Consider the following 18,343-nt stretch of genomic DNA (forward strand, 5'->3'; position numbering starts at 1 on the left):
ATCAGGCTGCGCGCGGCCGCCGGCTGGGTAGCCGGTGGTCCCCGCCCCTGCCGCCGTTTCTGCCCCAGTCCTGCACTAATCCTAACCCCCGCCCTCGCCATGGGCTTGCAGCTCTACCTGGACTTGCTGTCCCAGCCTTGCCGCGCCGTCTACATCTTCGCCAAGAAGAACGGCATCCCCTTCGAGCTGCGCACCGTGGACCTGCTCAAAGGTGGGCCCGGCAGGCAGGCCCGGGGTCTGGGCCCCTGTGTGCACACGGACTCCCGGGGCCCCACGGTCAGGCGGCCTGCGCAGACAGACGGCAAGAGACAGACTCCAGTCGGAAACCGTGGCTTCGCCTATAAGTTGTGTATTTTCAGAGTCTTTACCTTTGCTTAGTGAATACTAACCGTTCTTCAAAATACAGGTTAGGAAGGAGCAGAGCAGGTAGAGAGCAGTGGGGGTGTGGGGCCGCGGGAAGTGGAGTGACAGCTCCAACACCTCCACACCTGGGCTTGGAGAAAACAGTGAACTGCCTCCTCATTCCCAGTGGAAGCAGCCCCCATCTCTTGAGTTTCTGGGTCTGCTGGCAGGAGGAGGTTGGACACCTGCATCTGGTCTCCTCTTTACTCCTACCTATGCCTGCCTAGGTCCCCTCCACTTACACAGAATCCGGGGAGGGGGCAGGGCTGTAACTGGACAGTAGGATAAGCTCTGGATTCAGAGCCCCTCTGGCAGACCCGGAGGGAGACCCTGCTTGGCCGAGCCTGCCCACCTTCTGCCTCTGGTGCCCCAGCGTGAGCCACCAGCTGCTTTGATGCCAGCTTGCTCTGACTTTTCAATGCTCCTTGGGGTGGGGCTGGGCACAGAGGCAATTTCTAGAGGGAGGATGGGTAGGGGTGATTCCGTCCATGCAGTAGAAGGGCAAAGAGGCCCACAGGCGGTCGTACGGCCAGGCTGGATCCCGGCTCCACTGAAGCCCTCCGACTCCACATACATTACTTGGTGTACCGTCTGCACTGGCCCGGGACAGGGAGGTATGCAGATGTGATTCAGACATGGGAACCCCTGTGGGGGAGGAGCCTTGAAGGTTTGGCACAAGAAAGAAAGAGGAGCTGACCTGCAGGAGGTTGAGTGGCTGAGTCGGGCAGGTATTGCTGGTGAGAGCGAGGTTTGCTGAGGGCCGGGAGCAGGTGTGGCTGGAACTCTGGGGTGTAGACAGGTCACCCAGTTTGCATAGAGAGGGGGACTGCAGTGGACAAGGCTAGAGCCCAGGGAGGAGGCTAGAGTGTGTGATGCGTGGATGGAGTTGGCTGGGGCTGGGGTGGATTACAGCTGCAGTGAATCACCCTCCTCCCAAGTCCAAGCTGAGATGCTACTTGACCCAGGTTCCAAGGTGGGGCGAGTGGACACAGGAAGGGGGGACCTCTGGCAGGCTCAGCGTGTATGATCCGCTGACCAGCAGAGTGGCCTCGTCTTCTCTGATGCCCCACCTGGATGGAGGCCTCAGAAAGTTGGTGCCTGGACATTGGGGTAGGGGGTGGGCAGAGACCTCAGAGGGCTCAGAGTTCTCCCCACCTGCCTCACTGGTCTTTCCCACAGGCCAGCACTACAGCGATGACTTTGCCCAGGTGAACCCCCTGAGGAAGGTGCCCGCCTTGAAGGACGGGGACTTCACCTTGGCCGAGAGGTAACGGGTCCCTTGGCTGCACCAGTCAGCCATCTGTGTGTCCACCGTTGATGGCTCGGATCGTGGCTTCTGTGCCCTGAGCCCCTTACCAGCCCGAGGGTGGAGAGTGGATTGAAGTCAGCAGAGCTGCCCAGGGCTGGGAGGGGCGCCTGGTCTTCCTCCTGTTGCTGTCCCTGCCCTGGAGATGTTGGAGAATGGTATTGGAGTCACTCTCATCCTTCGGGACACATGTTGGGCACTGCTTCCTCATGGGAGATTTCTCTGAGCATACATCCACTTTCTGAAATCACATGACATTTTGCTTTTCCCTTGGTGCCCTTAGTTCTGATGATAGGATGGCCCAACATAGAGCTGTGTGATCCTGGCTGTCACTTAACCTCTCTGAGCCTCACACTCCTACTCTGTACCAGAAACAGTGAAATGTTCCACCCCCAGGAGCTGGGGAAAGATGTGTGAGGAGCAGGGACCGGCCTCACCCAGGGCCTGGCCCCTGTGGAATGGTTAAAGAGTGACTGGGGCATGTCCCCCTGCACCCACCGTGTCCCCCAGTGTGGCCATCCTGCTGTATCTGACCCGCAAGTATGAGACCCCCGACCACTGGTACCCCCAGGACCTGCAGGCCCGAGCCCGTGTGGATGAGTACCTGGCGTGGCAGCACACGGCCCTGCGAACAAGCTGCACCCGGACCATGTGGCAGAAGGTGAGCTTCAGAGCAGGGAGCCCTTCCTTGGTGACCAGGGGATGGTGCTTTCTGTCTAAAGCATTCCATTCAGACCTGAGACCTGAGAACACTAAATTCTAGAATGCCAGAGATGCTCCAGGGCAACCAACTTGTTTCCCAGAGGGGAAACCAAGGCACAGAGCCTGGGAATGACTCCCCCAATATGTCTTGATTCCTGAGCTGCTGGAAATTAATCTTGTGCCCTTTTGCACACTCTAGGCTGCCTGGGAATATTGTCTTTTGGGAGAGAAAAGAATCAAACCTTCACTTTGCTACACATGTACTTTCCAGATGGAGAGGTGTTAAGTGAAAAACCTCAAAGTAGGAAGAAATAAGATATTTCACTAAATGTTGATCTGATTTCTGGGTATGCAAGGATTTATAAGCCTAGTAACAGTGGGAGACTTAAAGAAAAGGCTAATCGATTTTACACAAAATCTGTGTAAGAAAAAAAAAAGAATGAAAACAAGCAAAAAAACCTGGGAAAGATCTTGGCAAAGAAATGTTAGAAAGAACATTAAAAAAAATTTTTATAATTTTTAATTTTTATTTTTGGCTGCATTGGGTCTTCGTTGCTGCGTGCGGGCTTTCTCTAGTTGTGGTGAGCGGGGGCTACTCTTCGTTGTGGTGAGCGGGCTTCTCATTGCAGTGGCTTCTCTTGTTGCAGAGCACCGGTTCTAGGCGCACGGGATTCAGTAGTTGTGGCATGCAGGCTTCAGTAGTTGCAGAGTGCGGGCTCAGTAGCTGTGGCACACGGGTTTAGCTGCTCTGCGGCATGTGGGATCTTCCCAGACCAGGGCTCGAACCCGTGTCCCCTGCACTGGTGGGTGGATTCTTAACCACTATGCCACTGGAGAAGTCCAGAACCCACATGCCGCAACTACTGAAGCCCGCGCGCCTACAGCCCATGCTCTGCAACAAGCGAAGCCACCAAAATGAGAAACCTGTGCACCACAAGGAAGAGTAGCCCCCACTCGCCGCAACTAGAGAAAGCCTGGGCGCAGCAACGAAGACCCAACGCAGCAATAAATAAATTAAATAAATAAATATGCTTAAAAAAAATAAGACGCTCTTAGAAGCCCATCAAAACACAGGAGAAAAATGCGCAGAAGAAACCAGCAGAGATGTAACTGAAGGACAGAGAGAAAGGGTCAATAAATGGATGAAAACATGTAACTTCAGTAAAAATCAAGCAAATGCACATTAAAAGAGCATGCAGATACCATTTTTACTTATCGAACGTGCAGAGATTTTTGAAATGTGAACTCTGAGTTATTATTGGTAAAGCACTTAGTGTCTGGCACAGAGCAGGCTCCCTGCGTGTGTGAGGGAGTGTGAGCTGGCCCCTGCTGCATGTATGGAACCACTGTTCTGGGGGCCCATTTGTTGTTGTTGTTTTTGGCCGTGCAGCTTGTGGGATCTTAGTTCCCTGACCAGAGGTGAAACCCAGGCCCTCGGCAGTGAGCGCGGAAGTCTAACCACTGGACTGCCAGGGAATTCCCTCTGGGGGTCCATTTGGCACAAAGAAGGTTTCCATAGCTTTACAAGCTGTGGTGGGGGAGGAAGCCCGGTGCATTTGAGGGCAGAATGGAGAGAAGTCCAGGAGAGTGAGTGTAGATGTTTGCTACTCAGAGTGTGGGCCATGGGCCAGGAGCATGAGCGTCACCTGGGAGCTTGGAAATGCAGAGTCTCAGGCCCCACCCAGGTGTACTGATTAGGACCGTACACTTGAACCACATCCCAGAGGGATCTGCACGCACATTCCCATTTGAGAAGCCTGGGGTGGAGTGGGAGGTGGGGTGGGAGAGGATGGCTGCTGCCCTGTGTTGAGGCCTTTGCAGTGAGGGCACTAGGGAGCCATGGAAGGCTTTATGCAGGGAGAAGATATGGGCAGACTGGGATTGCCGAAGTATCCCCCGGCTGCCCGATGTGATGACCCAGGAAGAGGTGGAGGCTATCTGTGCCTGAGTAAGGGATAAGGCCTGGGCTGGTAGTGGCTGTGGGTGGGAAATGGTAGATGGGAGTGAGGAGAAATGCGAAGGATGGCTGATACGTGGAATGAGAGCAGGAACCATGCTGGGCCTTGGGCAGACCCTGAGCCCTCCCCTGCCTGCCCGCCTACCAGATGTTGTTGCCTGTGTTCCTGGGCCAACGGGTGCCCCCTGAGACACTGGCATCTACTCTGGCTGAGCTGGACAGGTGCCTGCAGCTGCTTGAGGACAAGTTCCTGAAGGACCAGGACTTCCTGTCTGGGCCTCACATCTCAGTGGCAGACTTGGTGGCCATCACAGAGCTGATGCATGTGAGTGTCGTGGGGTGGGGGGCCAGCTGGGCATTGGGGTACCCTGGGAGAGAGCCAGTGTACCAGCTCACGTTGTCCTTTCTGGCTGGGGGGCCCTGGGCGGGTCACTTCCCCCTCTGAGCCTCAGCGTCCTCATCTGTAAAAAGGGGCTTAAAAACCCCACCCTGCAGGCTTATTGAGCAGCTTCTCGGTATTTCCTGGAGGAGAACCCCCAGCCTATCACCCGTGTGGCAGAGGAGGGAAAATCCACCCGAGGGATCCCTAAGTTGGGACATGCTGCCTTGTGCTTCTCTGGGTCCCACCCCTCCACCCGGCTTCCTCTCCCATAGCCTGTCAGTGCCGGCTGTGACATCTTCAAAAACCGGCCTAAGCTGGCTGCGTGGCGCAAGCGGGTGGAAGCTGCGGTGGGGGAGGACCTCTTCCAGGAGGCCCACGCGGTCATCATGAAGGCTAAGGACCTGCCTCCAGCCGACACTGCCATGAAGGAGAGGCTGAAGCCCCTGGCGCAGCTTTTGTTGCAATGAGTACCGGGTGGGCCTGCAGAGCCACCATCGACGGAGCTCTGTCCTCAGAATAAAGAAATGGTACTGCCTCCCCTCGGCTGTGAGCGAGACACCTTCGCAGCATCCGGTCCATAGTGCCTTCCACACGCCAGTCCTTTGTTCCTTCTTCTGTCTGCCTGCCAACTTCACCCTTACCCCTTGCACTCTGACTTCCATGTAACCTCTGGAAATAGCTTTAGTAAACACAGATGTGACCCTGACCCCCCGGCCCTCTCCTGTTTGAAACTAACCCTGGTGCATCACTGCCCTGAGGCTAAAGGACAAAGGACGAGTCACTGAACTTTACATTTGAGGCCTTGCCCCCGTCCCTCCAGGGCACCCCCTCTGGTTTCCCCCAGTAGCCCACCATTTTCCTGGCTCTACCCCCCCCACCCCAGCACCAACTCCCAGCTTCCTCCTTGGCCTCCTGGCCTTGGCTCAGCCTATTTCTGCTGCTTACCGGGCTCCCCCTCACCTTTCCTGCTTGGTGCTCTTCCTGGTCTTTTGGCATTTGTTACCATGTCCTTCTCCAGGGAGAATTCCTCCAACTTCTTACCCTAGGCCAAGTCAGGTGACCCCTCTGGGCTCCTCAGCCTCAAAGCTTCCCTCCCTCAATCCTGGCAGGGAGCTGGTTCCATGCCCCCTGGACTGGCACATGTCACAGTTGACTTGGTAAAGAGAGTCACAATCAGGAATCATCTCAGTCTCCTGGGTCTGTCTCCTCCATCTGGGGTGACGCTGTCTCCCACAGTGGGGCGCAGGGCTGGTTCATGAACCTCCTTGCAGGGAGGGAAGTATCAGGTTAGTTCCTGGCCCTCCTGGTGCTGCTGAGGGGCTTTGCTCTCCCATGCCTACTCGTAACCCCGGCCACTGTCTTCTCCACGCTACACCCTGGGTCCCAGACTTGTCACCTGTCCCTCAGGATGGTCACAGTCTACCTGTCTTGTGTCCTAGACCCTCTGATATCTGAATCATCTAATAAAGGAAGGAGACAGGGTCATGGACAGACAGAGCCTCAGCCTGCCTGCCTCCCATAGAGGCTCCTTTAATATGTGCACATAAATAGAATTTTAGATGTGTAATTGAAATTGTTCATATACACCCATACAATTTCAATTATCTTTGTCATTTACAATTCAAACAGCTTTACAACGTAGATGAGAGTACCATGTTTGGCTACCTCAACAGACCTACACGGTTTTTTCGTTTTAATTAATTAATTAATTTGGCCGCATTGGGCCTTTCTTGCTGTGCGCAGGCTTTCTCTAGTTGTGGTGAGTGGGGGCTACTCTTCGTTGTGGTGCACGGGCTTCTCATCGTGGTGGCTTCTCTTGTTGCGGAGCATGGGCTGTAGGCACATGGGCTTCAGTAGTTGTGGCTCATGGGCTCTAGAGCGCAGGCTCAGTAGTTGAGTGCACGGGCTTAGTTGCTCCGTGGCATGTGGGATCTTCCCGGACTAGGGCTCGAACCTGTGTCCCCTGCATTGGCAGGTGGATTCTAAACCACTGCACCACCAGGGAAGTCCGACTTCCACATTTTAAGTAACAACTTTTGTTTCACCTATAAAAACATAGGGTCCTGTAAACATTGCTGGTAATTCTACTGGGACTTGGTGGCTCTCACCCCCCGGTGGGCTGTCCTTCACCGTGAGGTAAGGTTGGCACAGGCACAAGAGGCCACAAAGGTAGATGTCTTTGGGGGCCAGGTAGGGATGCAGGGAGCCCGAGGGTCTCTGCCCAGCCCCACTCGAGCCCACATGTATCACCAGGTGACCTGATCAAGAGAAGTGCAGATTCACACGTGGAGCGTGAAGTTGCTTGACTTGGAGGCAACCCATTTAAAAATAATTTTAAGCCTCCGTGACGACGTAACGTTTTTAGGGTGGAGCCTGGGGAAGGCTCCTACAGGTGTGTGTGTTTGGGGGGGGGGTGTTCAGACTCCATCTAAATATTGGCTAAGAAGCAGAAGACCGCAGCAGCGCCCGAAAGCTGCAGGAGACCGGAAACCTCGGCCAGTGTGGCTGGGGCGGGGGCGGGGCCTGTCGTGTGGGCGGGGCCTGGAGCGGCCAATGTCTCCTTGGGGGTGGGGTTACTCGGAGCCGGCCGGGCTACAGCACTTCCGGAAATCAGCGCCGTAGCACGCGGAGACTGTCGGCCGAAGCCGGGGGGTGTAGTCTAGGCAGCCAATCGGGGGGCGCTGTGTACCTGCCCAGCCAATGAGGAGCGGGTTTCCGCGGCGCCCCGCCTCCCCCGCTCCCTACAGCCCTGCCCTGGAGATCACCCACCTGGATTCCGTGCTTTCTTTCTCCCTGGCGGCCTTTCGCGCGCCTTCCCGCTAGAAATGCCGTTCGTTGAGCTGGACACGAACTTGCCCGCCGGCCGTGTGCCCGCGGGACTAGAGAAGCGGCTCTGCGCGGCCACTGCCGCCATCCTGGGCAAGCCTGAGGACGTGAGTATGCCCAGGGGAGCACAGAGAGGGAGGAGGTTGGTGGATGGGGTCGGGCTCTGTCCGCGCTTCGGCTTCCCCACCGCGACCCTGACTCTTCCGCGCCCGCCTCCCGCCAAGTCTGACCTCCCGCTCTCCAAGACCCCGCGGCCCCACCCGCCACGTCTGCTCCTGTCGCCTTGCCCAGCCATGACCCCGACGTGACCTGCAAGGACCCCGGCCCGTGCCCCCGGCCCTGATCCCGCGGGGCCTGCGCTCTCCCACTCCGCGCTACCCGGTCCTCAGCACCATCCCGGCCTACACTGGCCTCAGGCGAAACTTTCGTGTCACCGCAGCGCGTGAACGTGACGGTGCGGCCCGGCCTGGCCATGGCGATGAACGGCTCGGCGGAGCCCGGCGCGCAGCTGCTCGTCTCCTCCATCGGTGTGGTGGGCACGGCCGAGGAGAACCGCGGCCACAGTGCCCGCCTCTTCGAGTTTCTCACCAAGGAGCTGGACCTGGCCCAGGACCGGTGCGTAGGGGCAGGGAGAGGACCCTCTTGGGACTGCTGCGAGACGGGGCAGGGATCCGACTTGAGGCCCTTCCTAAGGTTGGGGAAAAAATTAATTCCCCACCCTTCGCTAGAAGGATGTGGTGCCGCAGGGCCCCTTGCGCCCCCCGGTGGTGGGCCCACCTTGAGAGTGGTAGTGGAATTGAGTGAATTCCTGGCTCTGTAGTGGTCCCTGTGACACCTGGGCAAGGTGTGGCCTCCAGGACCTCAGTGTTTCCATCTGTGAAGTGGGAAGGCTCTCCTTTAACCACTCCCTGGGGGTACTGCATGGGATGGCACTATACTGCACCTGCCTTGACACCTGGTAGGGCCGGATGTTGTTACCCTGACAAAACCAAGGCCATTTATCATCTGCCTTCAGGCTTCCCCACATCTTAGGGAAACAGGTGTAATTTTCTAGAGCGTCTCCAAGCTGGTCGAGGAATTCTGGGTATGTCCTGAGGCTGTGACCTTTGGGCCTATGGCCCAATTAGGTCCCAGGTAAGGTTCCTGGGAGGGCCACAGAGTAGTGGAAAGAGCATTGGCCTGAATGTCTGGAGACCTGGGTTCTGGGTCCCATGCAGCTGGAGGATCCAGACAAACCTGGAAGTGAACCATCTCTGGTTTGTAGCCTTCTCTTCTGTGAATAGAGAGGCATGGATTAAACGATTCCCAAGAACACCTACAGCTCCCAAACCTGGGACTCTGTGGCAAGGTTAAAGTTTCTTCCTGGGTGAAAAATATTCCTGAGCCAAGTCCATGCCTACAAGGAACTAAGTATATGAGAAGCTTGAAAGAACCTTCCAGAATGGAGCCTTCATTGGCCCAGAAAGGCTGGTGAAGAATGGTTACTTGTGGGGGGTGCTCAGACCTGGTCCTCAAGCTGGGGAGTGATAATAATTCTAACAACATAAGTAATGTGTAATTTACCATGTGCCAGATACTCCATAGGTAACTCACATGCCTGATCCCATTTGATCCTTAGAAGTTTTGTCCCCCTCTCCATACCCCTCGTGTGGACATGCCATCCCCATGAGGTAGATATCTCCTTTATGCCTATTTACAAATGGGAAAACAGGTTGTCACATATACCTCCTTGGTACCAGGCTATCCCAGGTATCCTGTTTCTTCACAAGGAACTTCCTATCACTTCTGTGAGAGGGGCACACTCACTCACTCCATAGACATTACAGGGGTGGTGGGGGAGTCACCTCGTGCCTGGCCTTCTTGAGCCAGGCTTTGCAAAAACAGGCAGCTTGGGCACTGCGCATGCCCCCATGGGGCCTGCAGTTTGGAAGACAGGGCTCCCCTGTGAACCCACAGACAGAGCATACAGTGACCACAGAGGCCGCCATGTTGAGAGTCTGTTCTTGGTGGGTGATGATGATGTGCAGTCACCATCCCAACCTTGACATGCCCACTGCCCTGTCGGGGGTTGGGCAGAGAGCATTAATGGGTTGAGACAGGCTTGCAAAATGCCTGGTGGGCTAAGGCAGGCTGGCCTGAGAGCCCATGGTGGGAGTACCTGGCTAGGGGTCTTGGAATGTGAGGCATTAGCCAAGGAGCTGATGACATCTTTTTCTCTGTCTCCTGAAGGATAATTATCCGCTTTCTCCCCTTGGAGCCCTGGCAGATCGGCAAGAAGGGGACAGTCATGACCTTTTTATGATTGGCGTGGAGGGCATCCAGGGCATCTGTGAGCTGGCAGCCCCTTCCAGAGAGGCCTCCTGGCAGAGTGAGGGCCTGGTGGATACCAGCTTCTGGCACCCCCACATGCAGACAGGCCTGTGACCTCACGGTCCTCTTCCCCATCCTTACGACAAATAAATGAAGAGCGTTGTCTCTCAAACATGACTTCTCTACTTCCCTTTACCCTCCTCCGGCATTCTGGGCCACCCTGGGCAGCAGGGGTTGGTTTATGAGGTGGGGACTTTAGGGAACCTGGGAGGTGGGATGTTCCTGTCTTCAGGGCCTCTGATTCATGTTTTGTATCTCGGCTGCCCAAATCAGGGTGGAGGGCTCAGCCTGGAGGCCCTGCTCCCGATGCCCATGTTCAGGCTGGTGGGGAGGAGCTGGCAGCTGGTCCAGCCTGGGCCTTCCTGCAGACTCTGCGGACCAGATGTTCCTGTCCTCAGCCTGGGCTTTAGGGACCTTCCGTGGACATTGCCAAACTTCACCTTCTCCAGTGAATCTTGATGAGAATTCAGTGTAGCTGTGCGCCTTGTAAAAATCCATGTCCCAGGGCTTCCCTGGTGGCGCAGTGGTTGAGAGTCCGCCTGCCGATGCAGGGGACACGGGTTCATGCCCCGGTCCGGGAAGATCCCACATGCCGCGGAGCGGCTAGGCCCGTGAGCCATGGCTGCTGAGCCTGCGTGTCCGGAGCCTGTGCTCTGCAACGGGAGAGGCCACAACAGTGAGAGGCCCGCGTACCGCAAACAAAACAAAACAAAACAAAAAAAACCATGTCCCAGAATGGCAAACCCAGAAATGCAACATCTGCTTCTAGAAATGGAATGAATGGGATCCCGCACCCCCATCTAAAGAACATACCATGCTTTTGCATTTCAGAGGATATACAGGTTGGGTGGGGGTAGCCCAAAGGAAGTCACCTTTTCAGTTTCCTTCCGGATGCAGAGTTTACATCTCTGGGTGCTATGTTTCTCTGCACAATTAAAGCTTTGATCATCCTGTGCACCAATGAAATGCCAAATTGAGATCTGCAGTCTATGCAGTCCACCTGGTTAATAAGTTAGTTTCCAAAAGAATGTGCCTGTGCCTGCTGTGTTTACCTGACCACCGCTGAGGACTTGTTAAAAGCTATAGCTTGGAGTTCCTTTCCCTGGCTCGCTGTCCCAGCTGTTTCTGCTCTCATTCCTTCTGCCAACATGGATGTCTTGCTTCCCAAAGGGGCTCAGGGAATGTTTGTGGGTTGAATGCAAATGAATGGTTGAAGTGCCTAAGGAGGGATTCATGCCTAACCCTTGCCAGGACCATAAGGTAAGATCTGGTCTCCCCAGCTTCAATCTTATCCCCACTATTGTGAGTGATGTCATCTGTTTGCTGTGAGGACTGGCCCCTCCCCCCACACGGGCATTACCTCCCCCCGTTGTGGCCCTGAGTTTTCCCCCTGAAAACACCATGCTGCATGAGGCTCCTGCATGGCCAGCAGCGTTTCTCAACTCAAAACCTTGCCACACAGCTAGCTCCCTGCTGCTTGTACCACCCTTCCCATCTTTGTTCAACTTTCACTCCAGAGCATCTTTCAAGATACAACTCAGTTGTGGGAACTGCATACAAGGTTGCAAGTCATCCAGGAAAGTTTGAAACCATCTGTTTATGCTCTGTTTAACCCAACCCTGCCCCTTATACTCCTCTCAAAAATCAAGGTTGGCGACTCAATTATTTTTTTATCTACTAGCATATCGTTAAAGCTTTACTGTACTGAACCGTCTATGAGTTCTTCACCATGGTTTTACTGTCTATAAATAAAGTTAAAGAAAAAGCCATAACATTCGTTCTTTAAGTCATTCTTGCTGGACTCAAGCCGCTATGAATGTCAACCAGTGTGAAGCCCTTCCCTAAAACGCTTAGCTCCCAAGAGCGTTACCCCTGTATCCCAGGCCCTTGTCAGAAACCCGTCAATGCTGGGCCCTCCTTCCGGCTCTGTTCTGTCACTTCCTCCCCGGTACGTTCATCCCCCGCTCCCCCTCCCCCTTTTTCTTTTGCTTCAGTAGTTGCTTGTATCTGTGACTTTTAGGTTTCAAATCCTTTTCGGAACGAGGTGAGGTCCAGGTAATGTGAGAATGCTCTTCCGGCCCCGGTTCCCTCCAAGTGTCCCAGGTTTCCACGGCCTTCAGAACACCTGTCGCAGGTTGTAACAGTAGTGCGGCCGTCACTTGGCAGCTGCTGCGGGCCAGGCCCCGAGCTCGGTGCTTCCCGGGTACGACAAGCGGTGGGGAGGGAGCGGGCGCTGAGCCCCCAGCCGCGCTCCGGCCGAAGGGCAGGGCTGCGCCGGGCACCTGCAGGGTCCTCGCGCGCCAGCTCCGCGGGGCGGTGCGTGAGCGCTTGCCGACTGGCTGGTGGAGCCGGCTCCGGAGCCAATGGGAGCGCGCCTTGTTGTGAGGCGCGCAGCCGGCAGGCCCGGGGGTCTGGCGGACAGGCGGTTGCCGTGGAGACGCCTGGTGAGTTCGCTGGCAGCGGGTTTGGGGCGGCCCCGGGTGGGGGCGCGGCTCTGCCCTGCCGGGGGCGAGGGTTTGACGGGCGGCGGTGGCGGGATCCGGCCGGGCGGACGCTGGGGCTCCTCGTGGGGAAACCGAAGCCGGGACCCGGAGCGGCCCGGCTGGGCCCCGCTGCCGCGCGGGCCTCTCGTCGGCTCCTGCTCGTCCCGGGGGGCTGAGAGGGGCTCCGCGTGGGGGCAGGGATCACAGTGGCCGCAGCGGGAGCCGCCGTCCGGTCTATGGCTTCGGTGCCGGGCCCCGCGCTGACCACCGCCTCGCGTCCTTCTACTTCACCTTCACGGCGGCGTTGCGCGGTGAGCGCCCCTCACTTGTGGAAACTGAGGCCGAGGGGACGTGCAGCCGCTTGTCCCGAGTCCCCGGCTCCCCCGCGGGCCGTTGGCTCCAAACTGCAAGCTTTGACTGCCCCACGGCCCCGAGGAGGCGGACCTGGGCCGGATAGAGCTTCCTGATGCTGGCAGGTGTCTGCACAAGGGGCTCTGGGGGCCCTCCACCCTTAGGGGCCTGGGTTACTACAGGTCGTGCTGTGTATGCGGATTCCATGCGGCGGCTGGGCTTCCTTCTGGGTGACTCATAATCGTTCTTAGAACTGGAGTATCCGAGTAATAGTATTATGTCTTGTGGCTGTAGTAAGTATGAGTATACTTATAATAATATAAGTATTCGGGTGCTATACTGTACTGAGTACTGTGGTCGCAGCCAAAGACAGTATGTAAGAGAGTGGTGGTGTTTCAATAAAATTTTATTTAGGGACACTGAAATTTGAATTTTATGTAAGTTTTATGTAATTTTCACGTGTCACGAAGTTTTTCAACCATTTAAAAATGTAAAAATCATTCTTTGCTCTTGGGCTGTATGGAAACAGTAGGCTAGTGAGCTTGCAGACGCCTGATTTAGTCCAAAGACTCATGCAGTAGAGGAAACTGAGACCCAGAGGGGTTATCTTATGCCATGTCAGTCACACAGCCGGGTAGTGCCCCAACTGAGCTTAAGACCTACTCTTCCCGACTCCTTCCCGACTCCTGGGCCAGAGCCTGCTAGGAAACATCACCACTTACCACTGGATCAGGGTACGAGGTGCTCAAAGTGTGCTGTTGTTATGTGTTCTGAAGGACATGAAAACTATAAAGAGTTTGAAAACTTGTGAGGTTTAACTCCTGAATGTGCTGTTCTGAGAAAATGCAACTGTTCTGCTGGGAGACTGAGAAATGAGTACCAGATACTTCCCTTCTCATCTTTATACAGTAGCTTTTTTTTTTTTTTTTTAAACTCCTTTTTGTGGTTTCTAGGGTTTGTGGTGAATAATATGGCTATGGTCCTCATTCTCACATTGCTTACAGATGATAAATATATAATCTCAAATGGTTATTTCTTTGTAAAGTTTTTATTTTAAACTACTTTGTGTGTGTGTGTTTTTATTGAAGTATAGTTGATTTACAATGTTGTGTTAGTTTCAGGTGTACAGCAAAGTGATTTGGTTAGACATACATATATATTTTTTTTTTTCAGATTAATTTCCCTTATAGGTTATTACAAACTATTGAGTACAGTTCCCTGTGCTATACAGTAGGTCCCTGTTGGTCATCTGTTTTATATATAGTAGTGTGTATCTGTTAATCCCAAACTCTCAATTTATCCCCCCCACTTTGGTAACCATAAGTTTGTTTTCTATGTCTGTGGGTCTATTTCTTTGTGGTATATAAGTTCATTTGTATCTTTTTAAAAATTTTTTTAGATTACACATATAAGCAATATCATATGATATTTGTCTTTCGCTGTCTTACTTCACTTAGTATAATGATCTCTAGGTCCATCCGTGTTGCTGCAAATGGCATTATTTCATTCGTTTTTTTTTGTGATATTTATTTAATATATTTAGTTTCCTTATTTTTTTGTCTGCGTCTGGTCTTAGTTGCGGTACGTGGGATCTTTTGTTACAGGGCGCGGACTCTTGGTTGCGGCGTGTGGGCTTCTCTCTAGTTGTGGTGCGCGGGCTCCAGAGTGCACGGGCTCTGTAGTTTGCGGCACGCAGCCTCCCTTGTTGAGGCGCGCGAGCTCAATAGTTGTTGCCCGTGGGCTTAGTTGCCCCGCGGCATATGGGTTCTTGGTTCCCCCACCAGGGATTGAACCTGCGTCCCCTGCATTGGAAGGCAGATTCTCTACCACTGGACCACCAGGGAAGTCCCTCATTCTTTCTTTTATGGCTGAGTAATATTCCATTGTATAAATATACCACATTTTATTTATCCATTCATCTGTCGATGGACATTTAGGTTGCTTCTGTGTCTTGGCTATTGTAAATAGTACTTCAGTGAACACTGGGGTACATGTATCTTTTCAAATTATGGTTTTCTCCGGGTATATGCCTGGGAGTGGGATTGCAGGCTCGTTTGGTAGCTCTATTTTTAGTTTTTTAAGGAACCTCCGTACTGTTCTCCATAGTGGCTGCACCAGTTTACATTCCCACCAACAATATAGGAGGGTTCCCTTTCCTCTACACCCTCTTCAGCATTTGTTATTTGTAGATTTTTTTAACACTTTATTTATTTTTATACATTTATTTATTTATTTATTTTTGGCTGCGTTGGGACTTTGTTGCTGCACGCGGGCTTTCCTTTTAGTTGAGGCGATCGGCGGGCTACTCTTTGTTGTGGTGGGTAGGCCTCTCGTTAAGGTGGCTTCTGTTGTCGCGGAGCACGGGCTTGAGGTGCGTGGGCTTCAGTAGTTGTGGCACATGGACTCAGTAGCTGTGGCTCACAGGCTCTAGAGCGCAGGCTCAGTAGTTGTGGTGCACGGGCTTAGTTGCTCCGCGGCATGTGGGATCTCGCCGGACCACAGCTTGAACCCATGTCCCCTGCATTGGCAGGCGGATTCTTAACGACTGCACCACTAGGGAAGCCCTGTAGGGAGTAGGGGCGGAGGGAGGGCCTTCCTTCCTTAGTCCAGAATCTGGCAGCTGAATCGGTTGCTGTGAAGCCTGATCTGTCCACAATCAAAAGCACGTGTGGAAATCCACTCCCAGAGAAGAGTGAGTCCTTGGGGAAGCTGGTTTGGCCTCTGAAAGGTCGACTGAAAGACACCACCCAGAGTTGATGGGGACTTCATTCTCTCCCTTCGCTCTTCACAGGGGCACTGCCCCTTGGGATGTGTGTGTGTTTTCCCTAGGTACAGGGTTTTAGTGCTATAGTTTCTACTTTTATCGTCTTTTTTTTTCCAGATTGTATGGTGGTCACAGTGCCCATTGTAGCATAGTTTATAGTCAAGCAGCAGTTTCCAGAGTTAATCAGCAGAATTCTTTTTTCTAAATGTGGAACCCAGGAGATAAAATAGCTATCAGCCTCGTGGGGTTTCAGTCTTCCTCGTCTGTGAAGACTGTACTTTCTTTCTTCCTTGTAGGAACCCTTGGAGAACTCAGAGCCCATTGTGAAGGTCTTAGCTGTGAGCTCCGTTGGCAGTAGCAGTGGTCATTTTATTTTATACATGTGGAGCACGTGTTCAGTCTCTGCCAAGGCTCATTTCCACTGCCTGCTGGGCCCTTCGGGGCCTTCTGCCAGCCTCTCAGGTGGGACTGTTCCTGGCTCCCTCCTCTGCCCTGACGGGCTTGTTTGGTGGTGCTGCCTCTTCCTCCCCGCCCCACAGGCCAGAACCCCCGCTGTTACCCGGCACCCCTGCTGCTCCCTCCAGCCTCCCAGGGCCCCCCGTTCTGTGAGTTTGCCTCCTGGAATGTGTCCCCCCCTCTGTCCCCAGTGCCACTGCCCCAGCCAGGCTCCTGGCATCTCTTTGTTTAATAGCAGCACATAGTTCACAGACCAAACAGCTCGCCTGTGTAGGGTATACAATTCATTGAGTGTAAGTGTATCCATAGAGTTGTGCAACCATCACCACCGTCAATTTCAGAACATTTTCATCACCCCAGAAAGAAGTCCTGTACCTGGTAGTAGTCACTCCCCATGTGTCCCTCTCCCCTAGACTACTTTCTGGTTCTGTAGATTTGCCTATTCTAGACATTTTGTATAAATGGAATCAGACAGTATGTGGCCTTCGTGACTGGCTTCCTTCATTTAGCGTGTTTTCAAGGTTCATCCATGTTGTAGCAAGTACCAGTGCTTTAATTTTATTTATCACTGAATAATAATCCATTGTATGGACATACCACATTTTCTTTATCCATTTGTCAGTTGACAGACATTTGGGTTGTTTCCACCTTCAATCTGTCATGAGTAATGCTGCTGTGAACATTCATGAACAAGTTTTGGTGTGGACATGTTTTCATTTCTCTTGGCGGTGGAATTTCTGTGTTTGACATTCTGAGCAATTGCCAGACGGGTTTCACCATTTTTCGTTCACATCTGCAGTGGATGAGGTTCTGATTTCTCCACATCCTCACCAATCCTGTCATTTTTTTAGCAGATTTCACACTGGTCTGCCTACCTCTAATTTTTTTCCTTTTATATTTCCGTCCCATCCTCCAGGCCCCCTGCCTCTGCCTTCCCGCCCTCTACCCCACTGCTGTCCCTTCCTGGGGTTTAACACAGGGCTTCCTCCTTCACCTTCCTCCATCCCTTCGAATGACTTGTTCTCCACCTGTTGCCTGTGTTTCTCTTTATTTCATTCAACTTTTGAAAAAATAATTGTTTATTGATCTGTAACCTCTGCTGAGCAGTGAGTCCTGGGGGCAGATGTCGGTCTAACTCCCCTCTGTCCCTGGCCCCTGGTCTGGCAAAGGTGGGCATTCCGTCCCAAGGACCAGGGGCTCCCCGGGTAACAGACTGAAGAGCCATCCCGAGGCCCACTAGCCTGTGTGCCCAGAGCCGGGAGGCCCGTGGGTTTGGACATGGGTTCCTGGTGGCCTGGTGCTTCCCGGGCCCTCCCTCAACCTGTTCTCCTTCCTCCATAGGAGCCGCGTGGGCTGGCACTGCCCTTCCGGTGCTGGTCAGTGCTGGGCGGTGCTGGGCGGTGTGCCGAAGCCTCTGACTATGGTATGTGCTAATGCTCACCTGCTCTGCGGTCCTCCGGGGCGAGGGCCATGTTCTTGGATGGGCCCTGACGGCTGTCTGAATGGGGCAGCGTTCCTCCCCAGAGGGCTCTTGGCACCCTCGAGGGTGTGGGTGCCCGCTCTCCTGTTGGGTGGTTTACAGGGCCACATCACCATGGCTAGAGAGGCACACAGTTATCCCGTGTCATTGGAATCTGTTTTTCCGATGCCTGGGTCTTCTGCTGTGTCGGGCCATTGCTGGGGTGTCCCCAGCCTGTTCCTGTTGTAGTGGACACGCTCCCTGAACAGGTTGGTGTGGTTCCCTCAGAATGTCCCAGTCCTCCTTTTCCTCCGCATCTGGGGAGGCCGTAGCTGTTTGAGGCCGAGTGTGTTACAGAGTGTTGTGCGTGTTGTGGGTTACTGAAGAGATGAGACACGTCTCATCTAAAAGCAACTCTTCCGTCAAATCTGTGCTTCTAGATTCGAATCGCAGCCTTAAATGCCAGCTCCACGGTTGAGGATGATCATGAAGGAACCTTTAAAAGTCACAAGACCCAGACAAAGGAGGCGCAGGTGTGTGGTCAATGGGCTTCTCTGCAGCTGGACCTTGATTCTCATTTCTGCGGGTGGCACCATGTTTCACATGCATCCCGATGTCTCCTGAATGGGATTTTAGAGGAAAACCCTGTTTACAGAGATGGCCGGCTCTCCATCTCCTGTTTGACCTGCTTCACTTAGAGAGGGTCATGCTGAGGATGGTCACACTGTTTATTCTGAGTGTGCGTGGGCCCTTCTGCAGCCGGAGCTGGCTCTTCACTCAGCTGGTTGTGTGGGCCTCAGAAGCTGGCACACCCAGGGGATGGCAGCACGTCACTTTCCAGGGGGAGGCCCCGGAGGGTGCTGCCTAGCCCAGGTCTCACTGGTG

The 18,343-nt window shown here is 53.9% G+C and overlaps 3 protein-coding genes across 4 annotated transcripts in view; all 3 read left to right on the plus strand.

Annotated features, from left to right (window-relative positions):
- Positions 1 to 8: 8 nt before the first annotated feature.
- LOC137203603 (glutathione S-transferase theta-3-like) lies at positions 9 to 5,455 on the plus strand. 2 transcript variants are annotated; one of them, XM_067700064.1, is made up of 5 exons: positions 9 to 211; positions 1,582 to 1,669; positions 2,219 to 2,369; positions 4,516 to 4,692; positions 5,022 to 5,455. In XM_067700064.1, the coding sequence occupies exons 1-5, from the start codon at positions 100 to 102 to the stop codon at positions 5,214 to 5,216; spliced, it is 723 nt and encodes a 240-aa protein (XP_067556165.1). In that variant the 5' UTR covers positions 9 to 99; the 3' UTR covers positions 5,217 to 5,455. The 2 variants fall into 2 exon arrangements, with proteins under 2 accessions (XP_067556165.1, XP_067556164.1); XM_067700063.1 differs by lacking the exon at positions 9 to 211 and having other exon boundaries at positions 828 to 1,669.
- Positions 5,456 to 7,351: 1,896 nt separating this feature from the next.
- DDT (D-dopachrome tautomerase) lies at positions 7,352 to 10,057 on the plus strand. The gene is made up of 3 exons (XM_067700065.1): positions 7,352 to 7,682; positions 8,015 to 8,190; positions 9,805 to 10,057. Exons 1-3 carry the CDS (start codon positions 7,575 to 7,577, stop codon positions 9,875 to 9,877), a joined length of 357 nt encoding a protein of 118 aa, XP_067556166.1. The 5' UTR covers positions 7,352 to 7,574; the 3' UTR covers positions 9,878 to 10,057.
- Positions 10,058 to 12,293: 2,236 nt separating this feature from the next.
- CABIN1 (calcineurin binding protein 1) overlaps positions 12,294 to 18,343 on the plus strand; it is a 98,004-nt gene continuing 91,954 nt past the window's right edge. The window contains 4 exon segments of the mRNA XM_067700062.1: positions 12,294 to 12,389; positions 17,341 to 17,370; positions 17,372 to 17,422; positions 17,899 to 17,991. Coding sequence (XP_067556163.1) covers positions 12,309 to 12,389; positions 17,341 to 17,370; positions 17,372 to 17,422; positions 17,899 to 17,991 — 255 coding nt within the window. The 5' untranslated portion in view covers positions 12,294 to 12,308.

The sequence above is a fragment of the Pseudorca crassidens genome, chromosome 12 (assembly GCF_039906515.1).
Source record: "Pseudorca crassidens isolate mPseCra1 chromosome 12, mPseCra1.hap1, whole genome shotgun sequence".
NCBI classification, from domain to species: Eukaryota; Metazoa; Chordata; class Mammalia; order Artiodactyla; family Delphinidae; genus Pseudorca; species Pseudorca crassidens.

What these genes read in the sequence shown, in the direction of transcription:
- LOC137203603 (XM_067700063.1), top strand. Translation starts at nt 1,275, where the DNA reads ATGCGTGGATGGAGTTGGCTGGGGCTGGGGTGGATTACAGCTGCAGTG. An exon ending in CCCGGACCATGTGGCAGAAG is followed by an intron (nt 2,370 to 4,515) that starts GTGAGCTTCAGA and finishes CCCGCCTACCAG; the next exon opens with ATGTTGTTGCCTGTGTTCCT. An exon ending in CCATCACAGAGCTGATGCAT is followed by an intron (nt 4,693 to 5,021) that starts GTGAGTGTCGTG and finishes CCTCTCCCATAG; the next exon opens with CCTGTCAGTGCCGGCTGTGA.
- DDT (XM_067700065.1), top strand. Translation starts at nt 7,575, where the DNA reads ATGCCGTTCGTTGAGCTGGACACGAACTTGCCCGCCGGCCGTGTGCCC. An exon ending in TCCTGGGCAAGCCTGAGGAC is followed by an intron (nt 7,683 to 8,014) that starts GTGAGTATGCCC and finishes GTGTCACCGCAG; the next exon opens with CGCGTGAACGTGACGGTGCG. An exon ending in CTGGACCTGGCCCAGGACCG is followed by an intron (nt 8,191 to 9,804) that starts GTGCGTAGGGGC and finishes TGTCTCCTGAAG; the next exon opens with GATAATTATCCGCTTTCTCC.